Genomic DNA, 20,865 nt, shown 5'->3' with positions numbered 1-20,865 from the left:
AAGACAGAAAACTAAGCAGCAGTGACGTTTGTAGGGTTACTGAAGTTGGGCTAGCTGGTATATAATGATGTGCTATGTGACCGCTAGCGACACAGCTATTTTAGCATAATATAAACAAGCTAACTTTTTTTCCACTCGATAAAAGTTAACGTGAGTGTTCTCGGTGGTCAGGAACAAATGTAATCGCATGGCAGGATGCTGTAAAAGGACCAAACTTCAGCCAGGAGAACAACTGAGATAATCCATCCACAATACGAGGTTAGTCATTAATATACTGCTGCATGGGCTGGGCTGTAGTTACATCCTAAGGTTTTAAAAACTGAGCTTAAATAAATGATTAGCGGTAATAAAAGCCGAGGGAGGTCAACAGTGATCACTGACTGTTTTAAGAGCTTTTTGAGATCAAATAGAAGAAAATACAAAACATTAAACATGTTAACAACACAAAAGCCATATTAAACGCAGACTACTTTAGACCCGGAAGTAGGATTCGTCGCGTCATCACTGAACAACCGGATTGCAGCATAACTAAGGGAGGATTCAGGGTCACCTGGTCCAGCCCTAACTATATGCTTTAGCAAAAAGGAAAGTTTGAAGCCTAATCTTGAAAGTAGAGATAGTGTCTGTCTCCTGAATCCAAACTGGAAGCTGGTTCCACAGAAGTGTACAGCTACGTTCTGTTGTTCCAGGCGGCAGCGTTACGGTTACCATGGTTACAGGGTGACACTCTCTCTCTGCGACTGTGTGTTTCCTGGGTGACAGAGCGCCTTTTTGTTGTTGTTGTTGGGCTAAGCTAACAGGCAGAATGCTACAGGCATCGCCCTAAAGAATGTAGCCTCATGGGCAGTATAGTCCGTGCTGCAGCGAGAATGGACCGCCATACTCGTTATGTGTCTGTGAGCGAGGGAGGGAGATAAAGGAAAAGTACGAGCTGTCACGGAGCAGAAACGGGAGCTGGAAGCATGTAAATATAATAATAACCACTGCAGCCAAGAAGAGTGCCTGACGAGCCCAGCTGAAAGTAAGCTGTTAAGACTCGACTGTACACCGTGTTCGTGTTTTCCTCTGAAACAATAAGTTCTGTTGCAGCAGTCTTTCAACGCCTCTCTCTGTCTCTCGCTAGCAAAGTTGACCCACACAACAAAGTAAAGCTATTTTTCGGCTACGAGCCGACACGAACCCGACGTATTAGTCAGAGGTCCCTTTCCTATGGTTCGGAGCCGCGGACCTTCAGTAATAGCAATAAATCAGGTTCTAGTTCCTCCTGCTCCACACTGGAGCTCCTCTCCTGGTTCCAGAGCTGCTGCTCAGGGAGAACCTCCTCCTCCTCCTCACAGACCTCCTGCTGTGGGACGTCTGGAGCGACAGAAGAAAGAAGTTACTGATGCAACCGCAGAAACATTAACAGGACTTTACAGCATGACTGCATCACTCATGAATGTGGACAGGCACCTGAGTTCACCTGTTTTGTGGTTTAAAAGCCACAAAGACGCTGTGTTTAGAGAAAATGGGTCTCAATTGTTCCCATACTGCTGACACATACGGGATCACTGAGGGTTTTTTCTTCTCCAGCTTTGACAAAAGTCCAGCTGGGATAACCACATTTACTCAGGGTCAGCTTTTCATCCATTTCATTAATAGTAATAAAAATCACACAGCAGTAATACGTCGAAGATCCTGAAGTTTGATCTGATTTCCACCAATGAAGACTCTGAGCACGCCACAAACACATTTAATGAACAGCGTGTGTAATTCCTCATTTATTTTAGACCCACATCAAACAATAAAATAAAGCCGTGTGTTAGTATTCATTCACGTCAGACTCTTTGGTGTTGAGTATATGAATGATCAGTAGTAGAATGGATATGATTCATTATGGATAAAAACCTGAACGAGGCCTTTTCTTTCCATTTTCTCTCCTTTATTATTTGTAACACGCTGTTTATGTATTTATGGCTCAGTTTGGTACATTTAAATAGGTTTTAGGAAGAAAGAAGGACGTTTATTCCAAGCGGAACAAAGTATTTGAACATCCTCCTCCTGCCGGAACTTCAGAGCGGGACATCCGGCGGAAGTAAACATTTTTAAAAGCGGCAGTTTGGTTGTTCCAGCGTGAACTTTTGGAGGCTTTGTGCTGTGTGTGAGCTGAGTGTGTGAGCCGAGTGTGTGAGCCGAGTGTGTGAGCCGAGTGTGTGAGCCGAGTGTGTGAGCTGAGTGTGTGAGCTGCGGCAGCAACGATGCCTTCAGTTCAGTATCTGAGAGAGTTCATCAACGAGCGACTAACTGCTGCTGCTGAACAAATATTCTTGGAGTTTGAAAAAACGATCGTCCAGTACGAGGAAGAGATCGACCGTCAGCGCAGACTGCTGGATATCACCTGGAAACCCCAAATCAAGCTGCACAGGACAGGTGAGTGTCCCTCTGAGGGAGGATCCTGATCACAGCTCTGCGGGACGTTTCTGATTGTGAGGACTTTTTGGAGATGTGAGCTAACAAAGAGCAAACAGAGGACAGGACTGCGCTGCGCTCCATGCAAACAGCAGGCGCTGAAATCAGCCTGGATTTGAGCTTTTCTCTGACCTGGATCCATCACTCAATCCTGTGAATCGTTTGAAAAACTTTTTGTTTGGCGGTGAAACGTGTGTTTGATGGTGCGTTCAGGTGCACCTTCTAAACTCAGTAATCTAGCCTGAAAAGGTTTTTCCTTGGTTTCCTTTCTTCTTCTGCAGAGCTGTAAAGAGTTCAGTGTTAACGTCATAACAATACGTCTTTTTTATTTCTCCATCAGTGACGTCAGAGTGGTCGCCCGGGCCCTTTGTGATGATGTCACATAAAAGCTAAAGTGGTACACAGCACGTGCACGGTTCCTGTGGTCACATTTACACACGTGTGAGAACAACAAAGTCCACCATGTTGTTGTTCAGAGTCACGGACGCGACTGAAAGAAGTGACACAGAGTTTAATGTGCAGCTCGGCACAGTGACACCTAATATTGAATTTATGAACTGTAGTGGCAGTGCGGTGCTGCTGCTGTGCTGAGGGGGCTTTACCTTCCAGATGTTCGTCTGAATAAATGCAGATCTGAGATCAGTGACTTACAGCTGACTGGACGGCTTTACTCTCACACACGAGCGACGCAGTCATGCTGTAAAGTCCTGTTAATGTTTCTGTGGTTGTGACTTCTTTCTTCTGTCCTCCAGACGTCCCACAGCAGCAGGTCTGTGAGGAGGAGGAGGTTCTCCCTGAGCAGCAGCTCTGGAACCAGGAGAGGAGCTCCAGTGTGGAGCAGGAGGAACCAGAAGCTCCACAGATTAAAGAGGAACAGGAGGAACTGTGCAGCAGTCAGCAGGGAGAGCAGCTGGGACTGAAGGAGGAGCCTGAAGTTCATAATGATCCTGTGCAGTACGAGGAAGAGATGGAGCGTCAGCGCAGACTGCTGGATATCACCTGGAAACCCCAAATCAAGCTGCACAGGACAGGTGAGTGTCCCTCTGAGGGAGGATCCTGATCACAGCTCTGCGGGACGTTTACTTTGAGGCTGCAGGGATGTTTCTGGAGGACAGAAGGTGGATGTGTCTCTGTTTAAACAAACATTCAGCTTTAAACTCACCCGAGGACGCTGCTGTGAGGCAGGGTTGGGGTTTTCCTCTCACACTTCTTACTGGGTACATCACCATGGTGACTGATGGCTTTTTGCAGCATAACTAAGGGAGGATTCAGGGTCACCTGGTCCAGCCCTAACGATATGCTTTAGCAAAAAAAAGTTTGAAGCCTGATCTTGAAAGTAGAGAAAGTGTCTGTCTCCTGAATCCAAACTGGAATATAACAGGACACCGGAGTAAATTCTGGAGCATCTCACACTTCTGATAATCAGCTGTCTGCTTGACGTTTATTCAGCTGTGTAAAAACTTTAATCTCAGCCAAACTGATTTACTCAGGAACAAATAAAATACTAAAAAAGCCAAACAATAACATTTTAAGTTATCTAAGTGACTCATATATCATGTTTAACCTGAGTAGCGAAAGACGGCGGTGGGTTTGAAAACGATTTGCCGGGAGTCCGGTGTTCTCACGGCTCTAGTGAGCCTAGCCCCCGGCTAGCTATCGAGCTAGTGGGTAACAGACGTCTCCGAAAACGTCGGAGCGCTTTTGAAAATATGCGGTGTCTTGATAAACTGAGCAGATATTTGAGGTTTACACAGCTACATTCTCGCCTGAAAATATGTTAAACGTTTATTTTGTGACCCAGAAAGAATAATAAGAGTAACATTAAAACTAACTAGCTGCCGCCATTGTTGGAAACTGAGCTGGGCCGCGCTATGAATTCTGGGATAGGTTGGGCCACGAAGGACACACCCGACCCATCCTTCAAATCTGGGGAAATGAAGGGTGTATTTGGAGGGGTCTCTAAATTTGGACAGCCTTCGTCACGTCGCTGTCATGTGATCAGAATCAGAATACTTTATTGATCTCTAAGGGAAATTAATCGGTCTACAATTGCGCCCTCGGAAGGATGCGGCACCTAAATTTGGACACTGCTTTTTTTTTTTTTTTTTTTTTTTCTTCCTTGGCATTTAACGGCAGCTTGTAGATGCAGTGCTGCCATCTTCTGTTTCAGTTCGTTATTGCGTTTTTCAAATCCTACTTATTCCTGATTCTTTCAGGATCTTACAGAGTTTCCAACGACGCATCGACTATTAAATTAGTCGTACACAATTTTGATAGTCGACTGATCGTGGCAGACCTACTGTAAGGTCATTAAGAGTTGATTCTGTTCATCTGGACGTAGCGTTTTGTGGGAGAAACGTTTTATCATCATCAGGTGACGTCTTCAGTCTCAGCTGACTGCAGGTTTCAATCTTATAAACAGGACATTTGCATAATGACTGAAACCAGCCCACTGAAGGACAATGGGCTGTGAGGTCAGTTCATTAATCTTAATTATGCAAATTCTCATGACTGATCAACAACCACTGAACCACAAAAAATTACCAATGATCATCCCACAGATGTAATATTATCTACAGCTACTCTTAGTACCATTGATGTTAAGTTAGACTCTTTTTCTCTAATTGATCTTTCTGAGTTAACTTCAATAATTACTTCCTCCAAACCATCAACGTGTCTTTTAGACCCCATTCCTACAAAACTGCTCAAAGAAGTCCTGCCATTAATTAATTCTTCGATCTTAAATATGATCAGCCTATCTCTAATGATCAGCTATGTACCACAGGCCTTCAAGCTGGCTGTAGTTAAACCTTTACTCAAAAAGCATTTCTAGACCCGTGTGTGTGTGTGTGTGTGTGTGTGTGTGTGTGTGTGTGTGTGTGTGTGTGTGTGTGTGTGTAATACAGTTTAAAGAGGTAGGGGTGTTGGTTGCATTGAAGTATAAATAGAAATACGATTTATGGACATTACACCTTATTTATGGGTGTTGGCGGTGCACTTATCCTCCAGTCAGGGTGGAGGTAGGGCATGTTTGACAGCCTGTGGGTAAAAACTTCTGTTGAGTCTGTTTGTTTTTGACCTGATGGACCTGTAATGTTTACCAGAGGGAAGGGGGGCGGGGGGGGGGGGGGCTTTCTGCTGAAGTCTGCCAGTATAAATGTCTCTGAGGGGGGTCAGTGAGGTGCCGATTGCCCGCTCTGCTGCCCTCACCACCCGCTGCAGTTTCCTCTTGCCCTCCATGGTGCAGCAGTTGAACCAGAGTGTGCAGCAGGAGGTCAGAAGGCTCTCGATGGTGGAGCGGTTGGGGTTAATTAGCAGTCTCTGGGGTAACTGGGCCTGACGTAGTTTCCTGAGGAAGTACAGCCTTTGTTGTGCTTTCCCTACCTGGTGGGAGATGTTTGTGGACCAGGTGAGGCCGGCCGAGATGTGGACTCCGGGGAACTTTCCACCTCCTCCATCAATGTAGAGGGTGGAGTGCTCAGTCGATTACCATCTCCTTGGTCTCGGCTGTGTTCAGATGCAGGTTGTTGTCGTCATCGCTTCAGATGCTGAACCTCCTCTCTGTAGCTGAATCATCGCTGTTGTCGATCAGTCCTATGATGGTGGTGTCAGCAAATTTTATAATGGTGTTACTGGTGTGGATTGGTGAACAGTTATGGGAGAAAAGTGAGTATAAGAGGGGACTGAGGACACACCCCTGTGGGACACCTACATTCAGGATGAGGGTGGAGGAGGTGTGCTCTCCCATCCTGATGTTCTGGGGTCACGCAGGAAGTCCAGTATCCAGCTGCACAGTGAGCTGCTGAGTCATGAGTTGCTTATTAACCAGTTTGTGGGGTTGGACTGTGTTGAAGGCAGAGCTGGTCCACAAACAGCATTCTCACACAGGTGTTGCTACTGTCCAGGTGAGGGCTGTGTGAAGAGCTGTTATTATGGCGTCCTCTGTCGACCTGTTTGCCCAGTATGTAAACTGGTGTGGATCGAGGTCTGCAGGGATGGCAGCTTTAATGTGGGACATGATGAGCTGTTCAAAACATTTGGTAATTATGGCTGCTCAAGCACGTGGACGATGGTCATTCAAGCAGCTCACTGTGTTCTTGGCCACTGAAACGATGGTGGCTGACTTAAGGCAGGATGGTACTACAGACTGTAGCAGTGAGAGGCTGAAGATGGTGGTGAAAACCTCTGCTAGTTGGTCTGCACATGCTTCAAGCACTCTACCAGCTACACCGTCAGGACCAGCTGCCTTCCTCACGTTGACTCTGCACAGTGTGGCTCTGACCTGATGCTGCTCCAGCTGGATGGGGGCGTCGTCCCTCTCTGTAACGGCAGGATGGGTGATGGTGTCCCTGTTTCGTTGGTTGAAGCAGATAAAGAACTGGTTTAGGGTTAGGGCTGGGCCATATCATACCGTTCACGGTAATAGTATAATGTTGGGCAACGATAGGAAAATGAAACATGGAGATAGAATATGGGTAAAACGCGCATGCGTAGTGCCTTTGTTTACATACGCACACGGCGGCGACGCAGAAGGAGAAGAGCGAAAGCGGATCATTGAATGAAACGATGAACCAAAACTGGTTTGTAAAAATGCTGCAGCTTCACTGGTGTGGAACTGGTTTGGCTTTCGTCCATCAGATATACAACAAAGCACTATTTTTGGTAGCGCATGCTAGCGGGCCGTCGTTATTACCGTGTTGTTTGGAAAATACGGCGCACTTAAAATCAATCCTTTGATTTTTCTGAAAGTCGACAGAGCCCCTTATAATCCCGTGTGCCTCATGTATGAACTCTGGTTGTGTTTACTGACCTCGAAACGATTTTATGTGCACGGCGCTCGAAAATCTGTCAAATGTTTCAGTACGACTTTGCTGAGCTACGAAGCCGCACCGCTTGATGGATTGTGGGAGCATTACGGCTATCGTAGGCGGAGCCTCGCGGAGTGATACGTACTAGAGATGGACCGATCCGATATTACGTATCGGTATCGGTCCGATACTGACCTAAATTACTGGATCGGATATCGGAGAAAAATAAAAAATGTAATCCGATCCATTAAATATCACGAAAGCACCTCACAAAACTTGCAACGCGCCGTAACTCACCTCAGAACGTTAGCACTCGGAGCAGTATGCATCACGTGATAGAGCGGCTGTGGCATGCGGGACCTGTGGTGGTCTGGATAGCACGTGGAGCTTCGCTAGCAACCCGGCATTTCATCTCCGACAAAGTTATCCCGAGAGAAGTAAAGCAAGTGTGTAAGTCCATCTCTGAATGTTTGTAAAGCATTCCTGCATTAAGCTTAACAAGCGACTGCCTCTCGCTCTCCGGCTGCTACTTCAATCATGAAACTGATCAATGATCAGCTGATCGTCTCTCTTGTTTGTTTTTGGTCCACTTTGCACCAGAAAGAGGAAACCAGTGGCTGAACAACAGCAGCACGTTTAAGCTTGATCAGCTGTTGTTAGAATGTATTTAATATTACTTTCTACTCGAGGATCTTTTTCTACAGCTGACGTAACTGTGCAGGGGCGGATCTAGCAGAGTTTAGCCAGGGGGGCCGATAGGGCATTAACAGGGAAAAGGGGGCACAAAGACATACTTTTCTTTCTTATTCTCATTTAAAATGTCGAGCTTTTAATAAATAATTATCTGACACCCAAAGTTTTAATCTGAAGTAAAATGAATAGAAGTCAATTACTGTATATAGTAACTATTAAGTCTAATATATATACCCTAGTAAGCTATAGTACTCTTTACTTTGGGAAGGTACCATCTGTGCAGTCTGCAATTTTGTTGAAGAAAGATGTTGAATCTATTTAATATTTCTTGAAAAATAATTGATTTCTGTGCATTTTTTTTCACACTACATCAAATTAAGGTTGATTACGTCGATTAAGCATCATGAGGTGGAGCGTGAGGGGTGGTTCCCTATTTTTTATTTTTTTATTTTTGTTGTTGCTGGGAGTTGGAACCCTATTAGTTAGGTTGCTTAATATTTACGCTAAGTACTCTTTAAAATACCAGAATAGGGAGGATGGTGTAGGTTTAAGTTTATTAGATTGATCAGTATTGCTGAACTATGAAATATTTTTTTTTTGCATACAGGTATAACAGAATAGCTTTAGTGTAGTTGTTGTTTTAAACTTGAGTATGAACTTATACAAAATGCAGCAAGATATTTAAAAAACAGTTTTGTTGATTAAAAAACACTATATCGGATTCATATCGGTATCAGCAGATATCCAAATTTATGATATCGGTATCGGACATAAAAAAGTGGTATCGTGCCATCTCTAATACGTACTGTGCTTCAACATAATATTACCGTACTGTGTGTATAACCTTTTTTAAGTTTTGTGGATATTATACATGGTTATGCCGAGGATATGTCGGCCAGAGAGCCCAGGAATCGAACCGGCAACCTTCAGGTTACAGATGCGCTTCCCACACATGTTGGTGCAGACTTGGTCCAGTGTGTTGTTTTCCCTCGTCAGAAACGTTTTTAATGAATCCAGGCGGGACAGATTTCAGGTTTGCATGGTTAAAGTCTCCTGCCACGATCACAGCGCAGTCTTGTAAGTCTTAACAAGTTTACAAAGAGTGACCTTTGACCTTTAAATGTAAATGGACGGCCGAGTCTTGTCTCGTGGAGGTGGCTCTTCTGTGTTGTGCCATGCATTTATGAAGTGGCTGTTTGGTCTCTCCAATGTAGAGGTCTGAGCATTCCTCGCTACACTGTACAGCAAACACCACATTGTTAAGTTTGTTTAGGACTTCTGTCCAGTTTCTGTCGGAGTGTGTTGCTGGGTGTGAAATACACTGGGATGTCGTGCTTGACAAAAACTGGTTCAGAGGTGAAACGACTTTAAGCAACTTAAAGAAGTCCAGACGCTTTTCTCTCCGAGCTACTTAGATGATGTAAAGTGTTGTGTCATCAGCATAAAATTGAAACTGTACTTCTCAATGGTGGGGAATATTTGTGAGAGTAAAGGGAGAGATTGTAAATAAGAGGAGTCCCAACACTGACGGTTCTGCTGTGAACGAGCTGTTTTGTGTCAGATAGGAAGGATGTAAAATATCGTAAAGCTGTGTACATGATTCCAATACTGGCCAGTCATTCTAACTGGAGAGGATGGGAGATAGGGTTAGGAGCATCACTGCTGATAAGAATGGTGATAAGGTTGGTCCCAGCTCACTGGTGATGTCAGCAGTAGCTGTTTCAGGACTGCTCCTAGAATGAGAAGTTGATCAAATGCCTTGTAGAGCTTATTGAGAACTCAGTAGGCCCGGAGCTGAGATGCTGTCTGGGTGATGCAGAAGTGTTTATGAAAATGGATAGCATAATGAATATATTCACCATTTTCATGTATCCGATTTTTCTCTCCAGACGTCCCACAGCACCATATCTATGAGGAGGAGGAGGTTCTCCCTGAGCAGCAGCTCTGGAACCAGGAGAGGAGCTCCAGTGTGGAGCAGGAGGAACCAGAAGCTCCACAGATTAAAGAGGAAGAGGAGGAACTGTGCAGCAGTCAGGAGGGAGAGCAGCTGGGACTGAAGGAGGAGCCTGGTACCTTTATGGTGACTGTTGTTGAGGAAGGAGAGCACAGTGAACCAGGAGGAGACGGGGAGCAGCTCCTCTGTGATGACTCTCCTCAAAGTGAAAGCACAGATGAAGAATCCAGCAAGTGTGAAGAGTCAGGGTTAAGTGAAACTGTGACCTCAGTGCCAAAGAAGAGGAAGAAGCGAGACAGACGTCAGGATGATGTGGAGAGCTGGACTGTGTCAGAGAGTCCCTGCAATGCTGCCACAGGTAGAGAGTCTGATGTTTGCCAAAAATCCATCAAGAGTCAGGCCCAAAGAAAGAAACCCAACGCTGATGTGAAACCCTATCCTTGTGATACATGTGGGAAAAGTTTCAGTGATAGAAGTACGTGGAAACGTCACCTTAGAACCCACACAGGTGAGAGGCCATATCCCTGTGATACGTGTGGGAAAAGTTTCAGTCGAAGCAGTCACTTGTATGATCACATGAGAACTCACACAGGTGAGAGGCCATATCCCTGTGATACATGTGGGAAAAGTTTCCATAAAAAAATGAATTTATCTATCCACATGAGAACCCACACAGGTGAGAGGCCGTATCCATGTGACACTTGTGGGAAAAGCTTCAGTCACAGCAGTTATTTGTATAATCACAGGAGAACCCACACAGGTGAAAAACTGTTTGCTTGTAATACCTGTGGGAAAAGCTTCAGTGATAGAAGTACCTGGAAACGCCACCTTAGAACTCACACAGGTGAGAGGCCATATCCCTGTGATACATGTGGGAAAAGTTTCAGTCGAAGCAGTACTTTGTATATTCACAAGAAAACTCACACAGGGGAGAGGCCGTATACTTGTGATACATGTGGGAAAAGTTTCAGTCGAAGCAGTACTTTGTATATTCACAAGAAAACTCACACAGGGGAGAGGCCGTATACCTGTGATACATGTGGGAAAAGCTTCAGTCAAAAAAGTAGCTTGATGTGTCACAAGAAAACTCACACAGCTGAGAAGCCAGAGGCTCATAAAACATTTCAGTGTGAGTAGGAATTTGATAGACTGCATGAGAACTCTCACAGGTTGTTTTCCAGAAATATCTGTCTTTTATGCTGTATTCCTGTTTGTGGTCACTGTTTTATTTGAGACTCAGAATCCCTCAGAATCTTCCCCACTCGCTGTCTGAGGAGGGTGCACAGTATCCTGCGGGACCAACATCACCCTGCGCGCCACCTTTTCCATCTGCTGCCCTCAGGGAGAAGGTACAGGTCTATACAGGCCAGAACATCCAGACTGGCCAACAGCCTGTATCCACAGGCTGTGAGGCTCCTGAACTCTCTGCCCCCCTCTCACGGACAATAACCATATCCAACTTCTTAATAGCAATGAACTGGTCTGCATTGGTGCATCATATCTTTATTCTCTTCCCCCTCCTGCCCCCCCCCCCCCCCCCCCCCCCCCTTTCTTAAATAGATAACTATCATATCTGATATCATATCTCACAGTACAATAATATTGAATGGGTTGCATTGTTGTATTTTGTCATGTTTCTCAGGTCTTTGTCTGAATTTCTACGAACATTATTGCTAAGGATTGTCTTATTGCATTGGAGTCACACTGGGTTAAATATGTACACTTGGGTTTTAAGGGGTATTTATTATTTTCTTCTTTTTTTGGGTTGTATGGAAGCCCCAAACGCAATTTCATTGTTCTTGACAATGACAATAAATAAATAAATACTAAAATACTAAATACTCTGGCCCTTTCTGCCTGCTTTAGTCTGTAATGGTCTCTTTAGAGCACGTTGTTTCTTCTCATGCATTCATTTATTTTTTGATTTCATCCACTTGTTATTGTTTCAGCCTTTAGAGGTGATCCTAAAAACCTGCATCCTGATGTATGTATGACACATATTTTGGTTTACAAGGTTACAAAATTCGCAACTACACAATCTGATTTACAAGTACAAAATAAAAGTTCAGTTTTTTTAACTTTTCTCACGCAGCTTTATTTGCAGAAACCCCGTGTTGCATGTAACTTAAAGAAGTATATGTCTCTGGCCATTTCACTTTTAATCTCATCACGTGGTGGTATCTGGCAGTGCTCTTGTTTATGCTTAGATTAAATCTCCAGGGTCCATGCATACTCGCAGTTTTTTTAGTTTTGTTCCATTTCTCCATGCACAGCATTGAGTTCGGTTCTTCCACTTGTTGTGATGAGCTGCAACTGTGACATCCTGTCCAGCTCTTTTTTTTTTTTTTTTTTTTTTTTAAGACGATCCCTAAGCGGAGCTGGGACTCTCCGTGGAGCCTGGATTAGCGGCTTCGCATCATCTTTCAGCTGGACACTGTACAGTGGCTTGCAAAAGTATTGGGCCCCCTTGAACTTTCCCACATTTTGTCACATTACAGCCACAAATATGAATCAATTTTATTGGAATTCCAGGTGAAAGACCAACACAAAGTGGTGCACACGTGAGAAGTGGAACGAAAATCATACATGACTCCAAACATTTGTTACAAATAAATAACTGCAAAGTGGGGTGTGCGTAATTATTCAGCCCCCTTTGGTCTGAGTGCAGTCAGTTGCACATAGATGTTGCCTGATGAGTGCTAATGACTAAATAGAGTCACCTGTGTGTAATCTAATGTCAGTACAAATACAGCTGCTCTGTGACGGCCTCAGAGGTTGTCTAAGAGAATATTGGGAGCAACAACACCATAGAATAGAATAAGGCCGCACTTCAACTTTTGCGAGTGTATTGCACTTCTTCGTTTTAACACCAGGGGGAGCTACTGTTGATCAAGGCAGTTGCTCCACCAAAAAGGACAATCACAGAAGAAATGTACCCCAAGTTACTAAACAGGTCAGAACCAAAGAAGCCAAAGGTAGAAAGTGAGTGCAGAAAATTTCAGACACGGTGGGAGAGTGAAGATTTCTTCAAAGAACTCAAGTGTGTCTGTTTGATCTGCACTGAGACTGTGGCAGTTATGAAAGAGGATAATGTGCGACGTCATTATGAAGCCAAACATCAGGCCTGTGCATCCGGCACTGGTGCTGAGCCAGAGCAGACATTAACTCTCCCGCAGGGTCAGCAACAGTATTTATCTCGTGCTCGAAAGGTCCAGGAAAAGGCTCCGATAGCCGCTATGAGGTCGCCCAACTCATCGCGAGACATGGCGAGCCTTTTTCAGATGGAGACCTCATAAAACACGGCCTCGTTAAAGTCACCGAAATAATGTGGAAAAAGTGCAGGACTTCAACAACGTCAGCGTGTCCAGAAATCCAGTCGTGCGATGCACTGAAGACTCGTCAGCCAACATTAAACTGCAACTGTCTGACAAAGCTGTGCTTTTGATTTTGACTCCATCGCATGTGATGAGAGCACCGACGCCACAGACGCCGCACAGCTGCTAATTGTTGCTGGGAGTGGACGAGAGCACGAGCGCCTTAGGTGAGTAAAACTATATTCCGCAGTACCCGTGTGTTAGGTGCAGGTACACATGCTTCAAATATCAGTAATGCGCATCGATTCTGTCACTACTCTGCTTTTGTGCACCACTTTCTTATCTGCGTTTTCCTTGTTAACACACAGAGCACACACCGCTGTGCACAGCGCATGCAGTCAGCTGATCTCATCTGATGCACATCTGCTCCTTGATCAAGTGACATTTGTCCGGGTTTTTGGCACGAGTGGCGTCGGATCAGCACCGCAGCTGGACGGCCCGATTTACAAACCCAGCGCAGCTGATACTCACCAGAATAATCTGCTAAAATGATGCACTCCTGTTATTAAGCCCAGTTCAGTCTGTTAATGTTGATAACTGTTTCAAACGGACGTTAACAGGTGTGTTGCTGAGCCTAATAACTTAAATAACAATGTTATTGGGAGTATATGCTTCATAACCTGAGTGCCTCTCACTTTCTTCTGCTTTATTGTGTTCAGTTTTTACATTTCCAGGAGACACTGTGCCCACAAAGAAAGTTGCACCTCCTTCCCATAAGCAGGACACTGTCAGGGTTCATGTCTGCCACCACATGGCTTTCAGGAGTAGGGATAAGATAAGATAAGATAAGATAAGATAAGATAAGATAACTCTTTATTGTCATTGCACAGTCATACATAGTACAGTAGTACAATGAAATTGGAAAAACTGTCCTACGTCGGCACTACATATAACACAACACGACACGATATGACACATCACAACGCAACAAACAACACAACACAGTATATTAACTTAGTATAAAAAAGAAGAATAAGTGTATGTGTATTGCACACTGTTATTATTGCACATTAATTATTATTGCACCTTGTTATAAATATAAATATTATTGTTATCGTTTTAAACATTGTTACCTCCCCCTAAAAAGTCCAGGGAGGTATCCAGTCAGGTCAGCTGTTAGCATTGATCAGGGCTATTGCCCTGTTGTAAAAGCTGTCCTTGAGTCTATTTGTTCGGGACCTCAGCAGCCTGAACCTCCTGCCAGACGGCAGCAGCTTAAACACCCGGTGTCCTGGGTGTGTGCAGTCCCGTAGGATGCTGCGTGCCCTCTTGAGACAGCGAGTGCTGTACAGGTCCTTCAGGGAGGGAAGAGGATGTCCAATGATTTTTTGGGCCATGTTGATGACCCTCTGGAGTGCCTTTCTGTGTGCTGTGGTGCAGCTGGAGAACCACACACCGATGCAATATGTCAGCACACTTTCAATGGAGCAGCAGTAGAAGACGGTCAGCAGCTCCTTCTTCAGGTCCATTTTTCTGAGGATTCTCAGAAAGTGGAGACGCTGTTGGGCCTTCTTTAAGACCGCAGAGGTGTTAGAGCTCCATTGGAGGTCTGTGTCTATGTGCACACCCAGAAACTTGAAACTGGAGACCCTTTCCACGCACTCCCCGTTGATGCTGACAGGCTGCAGCTCGGACTTCCTCCTTCTGAAGTCAACTACCAGTTCTTTTGTTTTGGTGGTATTGAGGTCCAGGTTGTTGTCTGCACACCAATCTGACAGCCTCTGAACTTCAGCTCTGTATGCAGTCTCATCTCCCCCTGAGATGAGCCCCACCACAGTGGTATCATCTGCAAACTTGATGACTGTGTTGTCTGGGTGGGAACTAACACAGTCATGTGTGTACAGAGTGTACAGTAGGGGACTCAGTACACAGCCTTGTGGAGAGCCGGTGTTGAGGCTGAGGGCTGAGGAAAGATGAGGCCCCACTCTAACTCTCTGTACACGGTCTGAGAGGAAGTCTCTGATCCAGCGGCAGGTGGTGGAAGGAAGTCCAATTTCCAGCAGTTTATTTATTAGTCTGTCCGGGAGTATCGTATTGAAAGCAGAGCTAAAGTCAACAAAGAGCAGCCTGGCGTAACGGCCCTGCACTTCCAGGTGAGAGATGGTGGTGTGGAGCGTTGTAGCAATGGCATCTTCAGTTGATCTGTTAGCTCTGTATGCAAACTGGAGCGGGTCGAGTGTGGGTGGCAGGCAGGACATGATGTGACGTCGGACCAGTTTCTCGAAGCACTTCATTATAACAGGTGTTAGAGCAACTGGTCGGTAGTTGTTGAGGCTGCTAATGTTGGTACGCTTTGGCAGTGGGACAATTGTGGCTGACTTTAGGCACGGCGGGATGCAGGACTGGGACAGTGAAGTGTTGAAGATCTTTGTGAAGACCCCAGCCAGCTGGTCTGCACACTCTTTTAGGACCTTTGCGGTTACCCCATCTGGTCCGGTGGCCTTCCTGGGGTTCACTGCCCTCAGTGTGCGCCTCACCTCATATTCCTGCACTATGAGGCTTGGGCTGCTGCTGTCCGATGTTTTTGCTGCTGCTGCCTCTGGTCCCTTCACCTCAAAGCGTGCGAAGAAGTGGTTCAGCTCCTCTGCAAGCTCCGCGTTACCCTCAGTCAACGTGGTATTGCCAGGTTTGTAGTTGGTTAAGTGCTGAACTCCCTGCCATACCTGTCGTGAGTTGTTGGTGGTGAAGTGGTCTTCGATCCTTCTCTTGTACGCTGCCTTGGCCTCTCTGATGCCTCTTTTCAACTGAGATCTGGCTGCACTGTACTGCATACCATCACCGGATCTAAAAGCGGCGTCACGTTGCTTCAGCAGGACCTGGACCTCTTTAGTCATCCAGGGTTTCTGGTTGGAATACACCCGGAGACGTTTGTCCATGGGTATTTATACGATTTTCACGATTCCGATTCCATTTTCGATTCTGTTTAACGATTCGATTCTTTATCGATTCTTTATCGATTCTCTTTAAAAAAGGAGAACACTAAGGTCGATTAGCTCAGAACTTTGTTTTATATCTTCTCTTTGAACAAGATAGAAATGTAGGAGTAACATGGCCTTACAAACCCAACAGTGAGATCTTAAGAGATCCAGCCTGCGGCTCTTCAATGGGGTGTCACAGGGTCCCCAGGAAAAACATTGTAAATGTAAAATAATAAAATAAATATTCTTCTGTAGCAATAACAAAGTATAACATAAATTATTCTGTAGCAATTACACAAGAATATCCAGTAATGTCCCTGCCTACAATTAAACACATTCACTTACCGAAAATCATCTGCTGTGGCAAACGGCTGCAAGCCTTTGACCACAAACTGAGTCACTGCTCGGTGACATTCGTCTATCCTGCCTGAAAGGAGACGCTACCGGCAGACTGCAGCGAGAGCTGCCAGCATCTGAGCCAGACTCTGTGTCTCTCATCATGGTTATCTAAATGCACAGTGATGGCAGGTTTGTAATAAGGCAGATCGCGCTAACATAATATGCACTGTTATGCTGGGCTTACGCTGTGCGGCTTTTTGGCCCATTTTGAGCCGATTTGTCAGTCGTGCGACCGTTTTGGTGATCGGCCCGATTTTGGCCTTAATCGTACGACGTGTAGTATACGTGGGGTAACGAGAAGCGATTTACACCTCAAGACCAGCCCCCGATCATCAATCGCTTGGTCGGTTGGTTGAAATCCTCACGACCGTCGTGAGGGTGTCACCGCAGCTTCTCACACTGCTCACGTGCAAACATATAAATGTCGGTGAAAAAGACGGAGCAGCACGGCTGTGCAGCGCGTGAACTGGACACAAGCAATGGAGGCACAACTTGTAGAGCTTTGGAAAGCTCATCCGAGCCTTTTCGATGTGGCCTCACAAAATTATCACGACCACAACAACCGTGAAAATAGTTGGATCTACATGCTGCTCAATCACAGCTGATCATGTTTTTCATTAGCAATTTATCAAAGTGGTGTGTCTGTGTGAGTGAAAGACAGAGAGAGCGACATAATTTCTGTTATAACCTTCATTTTATGGACGCACAGTGTGAGCACTCAGGTCGCATCAGAGCATCGGGCGGTATAGTGTGAGACCTGCATCGTGACCTATGAACTTCTAACCCCTGCGAGTCAATCGTGCAGTTTGAGCAGGAGCTGAATCGCGCGACTGAAAAAAATCGCACAGTGTCTGCCCAGCTTAAGTTGATTATTTACCTGCCGCATTAACGGCAGAGGACGTGCAAACGTTACCGCTGCTGCTCGGTTGAGATTCACGAGTCCGGAGCAGAATTAAAAACACGACATTCATTTAAGGTCATCGCGTGTTTTGTGAGCAAATGCTTTTGCATATTCGTAGTGTTTCCTCCCTTAAATGAAATATCTACTTGCAAGTATTGCGAGTTGTCCTGTTGTCATCCGTTCTCGTAAAGTATAACCAAACTTTTGAGCCGCTTACGCGCCGTGTTTCCTGCCAGGTAAATGACGCTCTGCATTCGGGGCGACTGGAATAGATAAAGGAATCGTTTGCAAAAATGGCAAACGATTCCAAGGAATTGAAACAGTGGGAACCGGTTCTCAACAAGAACCGGGTTTCGATACCCATCCCTATTCAGGAGTACATTGGATTATCTTTGCTGGTGACACATTCTTCTTCATTTTCTTTTTAACCACAGCTATTTTCACACTGTCGTGCACTGCAGTGACACTTGTTCCATTAAATGCCTTTGCATGCTGCGAAGCTAACTCACTTGCATGACACAGTCTTTCTGCTTCATCCACAGTTGGTTCGGCACGTCTGAGCAGCCGTTCTCTAGTCCGTTTGTCATGGATCACATTCACAATTGGATCACAGACCACAGAATTTTTTTACCCCCCAAAATCACATGACTGTGCTTTAAGCTTCAGATCAGTCACAAAGCAATCAAAAGTGTCTTCTGGTTGCTGCATCTGAGATCAGAAGATGTACCTATCATATACTGTGTTCTTCTGTGGTCAACTTTTCAACCGCTTATTTCTGTCACCAACTTCCTCGAACTTGAACGTGTTGAAGACTTCAGCGGTGTGAGGACCAGCCACCGTGAGCAGCAACACAATTTTCCTGGTGTCGGGTTCAGAGTCCAGTCCCATGGCAGCCATATACAGCTTAGACTGATGAACCGAGACTGGTGTCGACATCCCCACTAGTTTCAGCCCTTCCAGTGGATTCAAACTTTCCATCTTGAGCAGAACTTTATGTACAGGCTACGAACAGGATATAAATATGAAAAACTATACAGAAATCTGAGATATACAGTTATACAGAAATGGGAACTATGCAGGTTATAAACAGTTGTAGGATTAAAAATTATCATATTGTACAGAATGATTATTTACACAGAGCTATACAGTAGTGCAGTTAAGATAAGTGAGGGTGTGGATAGTTTCTACAGAGGCTATATAAAGTGCTGGTGGTTGTGAGTGGTGGTTCAGTCCATGTTATTATTGTGTGTTTGAGGGTACAGTTGTCCATTGTGGGTGTGTGTATGTTCAGTCCATGTGTTAACGTTGGTCAGATGTCAGGAGGCAGAGTTCAGGAGTCTGACAGCTGTGGGGAAGAAGCTGTTCCGGTACCTAGTGGTCTTAGTCCGGAGGCTCCTGTAGCGCCTCCCAGAGGGCAGGAGGGTGAAGAGTCCATGTGATGGGTGACTGGGGTCTTTGATGATTTTCCCAGCCCTTTTCAGACACCGCTTCCTGTAGATGTCTTTTATGGCAGGAAGTGGTGCTCCGGCGATGCGCTGGGCAGTTTTCACGACCCTCTGCAACGCCTTCCGGTCCGAGGCAGAGCAGTTCCCGTACCAGACTGGTCTCATCGTTGTCACTGATGAGGCCAATCACCGTGGTGTCATCTGCAAACTTAATGATGGTGTTGGAACCATCAGCAGGTCTGCAGTCGTGGGTGAAGAGGGAGTAGAGGAAAGGGCTCATCACACAGCCTTGTGCTACACCGGTGTTCATTGTGATGGTAGATGAGCAGCGGTTATCCAGCCGGACATGTTGGGGGCGGTTGGTCAGGAAGTCCAGTAACCATTTGCAGATGAGGGAACTGATGCCCAGGTCTGTCAGTTTCCTGATGAGTTGTGAGGGAAGGATTGTATTGAATGCTGAACTGAAGTCTATAAACAGCATTCTGGTGTAGGTGTTGTTGTTGTCCAGGTGTGAGAGGACAGAGTGCAGTGCGATGGAGACTGCATCCTCTGTGCTCCTGTTCTGGCGGTATGCGAATTGGTGGGGGTCCAGGGTGGGGGGGAGACAGGATTTGAAGTGTGCTAGGACCAGCTGCTCTAAGCACTTAGTGATGATTTGCTGATCTGCACTGGTTGCCTGTGAAATTTCGTATTCAATTCAAAATTCTGTTGTTTACTTTTAAAATTACTAATAACACAGGGCCAAGTTATCTTAAGGAACTCTTAAATTCATATCTTCCTACGAGGGCCTTAAGATCTTCCTCACAGTTATTGTTGGTTCAGCCCAGATCTCGCTTGAAGTCTAGAGGTGATCGAGCGTTTGCTCTAGCTGCACCTGAGCTGTGGAACAATCTCCCGATTGGCATCCGGGCGTCTGATTCTATTCAATCTTTTAAATCACGGCTTAAAACATATTTGTTTGAACTTGCTTTTTCCACTAGTTAAATTCTCGCCTCGCTTCTGTGAGTTATTCTATTAATGTGTCTGGTTGTTTTGCGTTGTCCTGCGCTGTCAATGTTTTCCATCACTGTGTTTGATGGTTCAGCTTTACAGCTTTACTCTGCTATAGCTCTGTGCTATAGTTTATTCTTATTAGTGGTCTTTACCTGTGAACATAATCTCACACTTATATGACTCTGACGTTATAGTGCTAATTATTTTTATTATTTTATTGTTGCGTTGTCTATGTTCTCTATCACTGTGTATGATGGTACAGTTCTACTTTGCTATAGCTGTGTGCTATAGATTATTCCTATTAGTGGTTTTTACCTGTGAACATAATCCCACACTTATATGACTCCGATGTTTTAGTGTAAATCATTTTATTGTTTTATTGTTTTATGTAAAGCACTTTGGCATGCCCCTGGCTTTTAATGTGCTCTATAAATAAAGATTGTTGTTGTTGTTGTTCTTGATGGGGGTGAGTGCTACTGGGCGGTAATCACTGAGGCTAGATGGGTTGGAGTTTTTGGGTATCGGGACGATGGAGGTGGATTTGAAGCAGGCCGGTACCACAGCGTGGGCCAAGGACAGATTGAATATGTCTGTCAGCACTCCTGTAAGCTCCCCAGAACACGCTCTGAGAACACGCCCGGGGATGCCATCAGGGCCTGCAGCCTTGTGGACATTGATCCTGCTCAGCACCGCTCCTACATCGGTGGGGGAGAGAGTCAGAGGTTGGTGGTCTGGCGTCACGTCTGCTTTGGTTGTGGTTGTGGGGTTCCCTCGCTCAAAACGAGCATAAAAGTTGTTGAGCTCGTTGAGGAAGGAGACATCAGAGGATGCGGGGGAGGGTTTGGTGGTCCTGTAGTCTGTGATGGTCTGGAGTCCTTGCCACATGCGTCGGGGGTTGGAGTTGGAGAAGTGTTCTTCTACCTTCTTTTTGT

At 45.4% G+C, this 20,865-nt stretch overlaps 1 protein-coding gene across 1 annotated transcript; it reads left to right on the top strand.

Annotated features, from left to right (window-relative positions):
* The first annotated feature begins 1,240 nt into the window (after positions 1–1,240).
* Positions 1,241–11,430, top strand: LOC112431040 (uncharacterized). The gene is made up of 4 exons (XM_076876674.1): positions 1,241–2,138; positions 2,203–2,409; positions 3,201–3,479; positions 9,839–11,430. The coding sequence occupies exons 2-4, from the start codon at positions 2,238–2,240 to the stop codon at positions 11,038–11,040; spliced, it is 1,653 nt and encodes a 550-aa protein (XP_076732789.1). The 5' UTR covers positions 1,241–2,138; positions 2,203–2,237; the 3' UTR covers positions 11,041–11,430.
* The last annotated feature ends 9,435 nt before the right edge of the window (positions 11,431–20,865 follow it).

Source organism: Maylandia zebra, linkage group LG18 (assembly GCF_041146795.1).
Source record: "Maylandia zebra isolate NMK-2024a linkage group LG18, Mzebra_GT3a, whole genome shotgun sequence".
In the NCBI taxonomy this organism is placed as follows: Eukaryota; Metazoa; Chordata; class Actinopteri; order Cichliformes; family Cichlidae; genus Maylandia; species Maylandia zebra.
This window is presented reverse-complemented; position numbering and strand designations above follow the sequence as displayed.

What these genes read in the sequence shown, in the direction of transcription:
- LOC112431040 (XM_076876674.1), top strand. Translation starts at nt 2,238, where the DNA reads ATGCCTTCAGTTCAGTATCTGAGAGAGTTCATCAACGAGCGACTAACT. An exon ending in AATCAAGCTGCACAGGACAG is followed by an intron (nt 2,410 to 3,200) that starts GTGAGTGTCCCT and finishes TCTGTCCTCCAG; the next exon opens with ACGTCCCACAGCAGCAGGTC. An exon ending in AATCAAGCTGCACAGGACAG is followed by an intron (nt 3,480 to 9,838) that starts GTGAGTGTCCCT and finishes TTTTCTCTCCAG; the next exon opens with ACGTCCCACAGCACCATATC.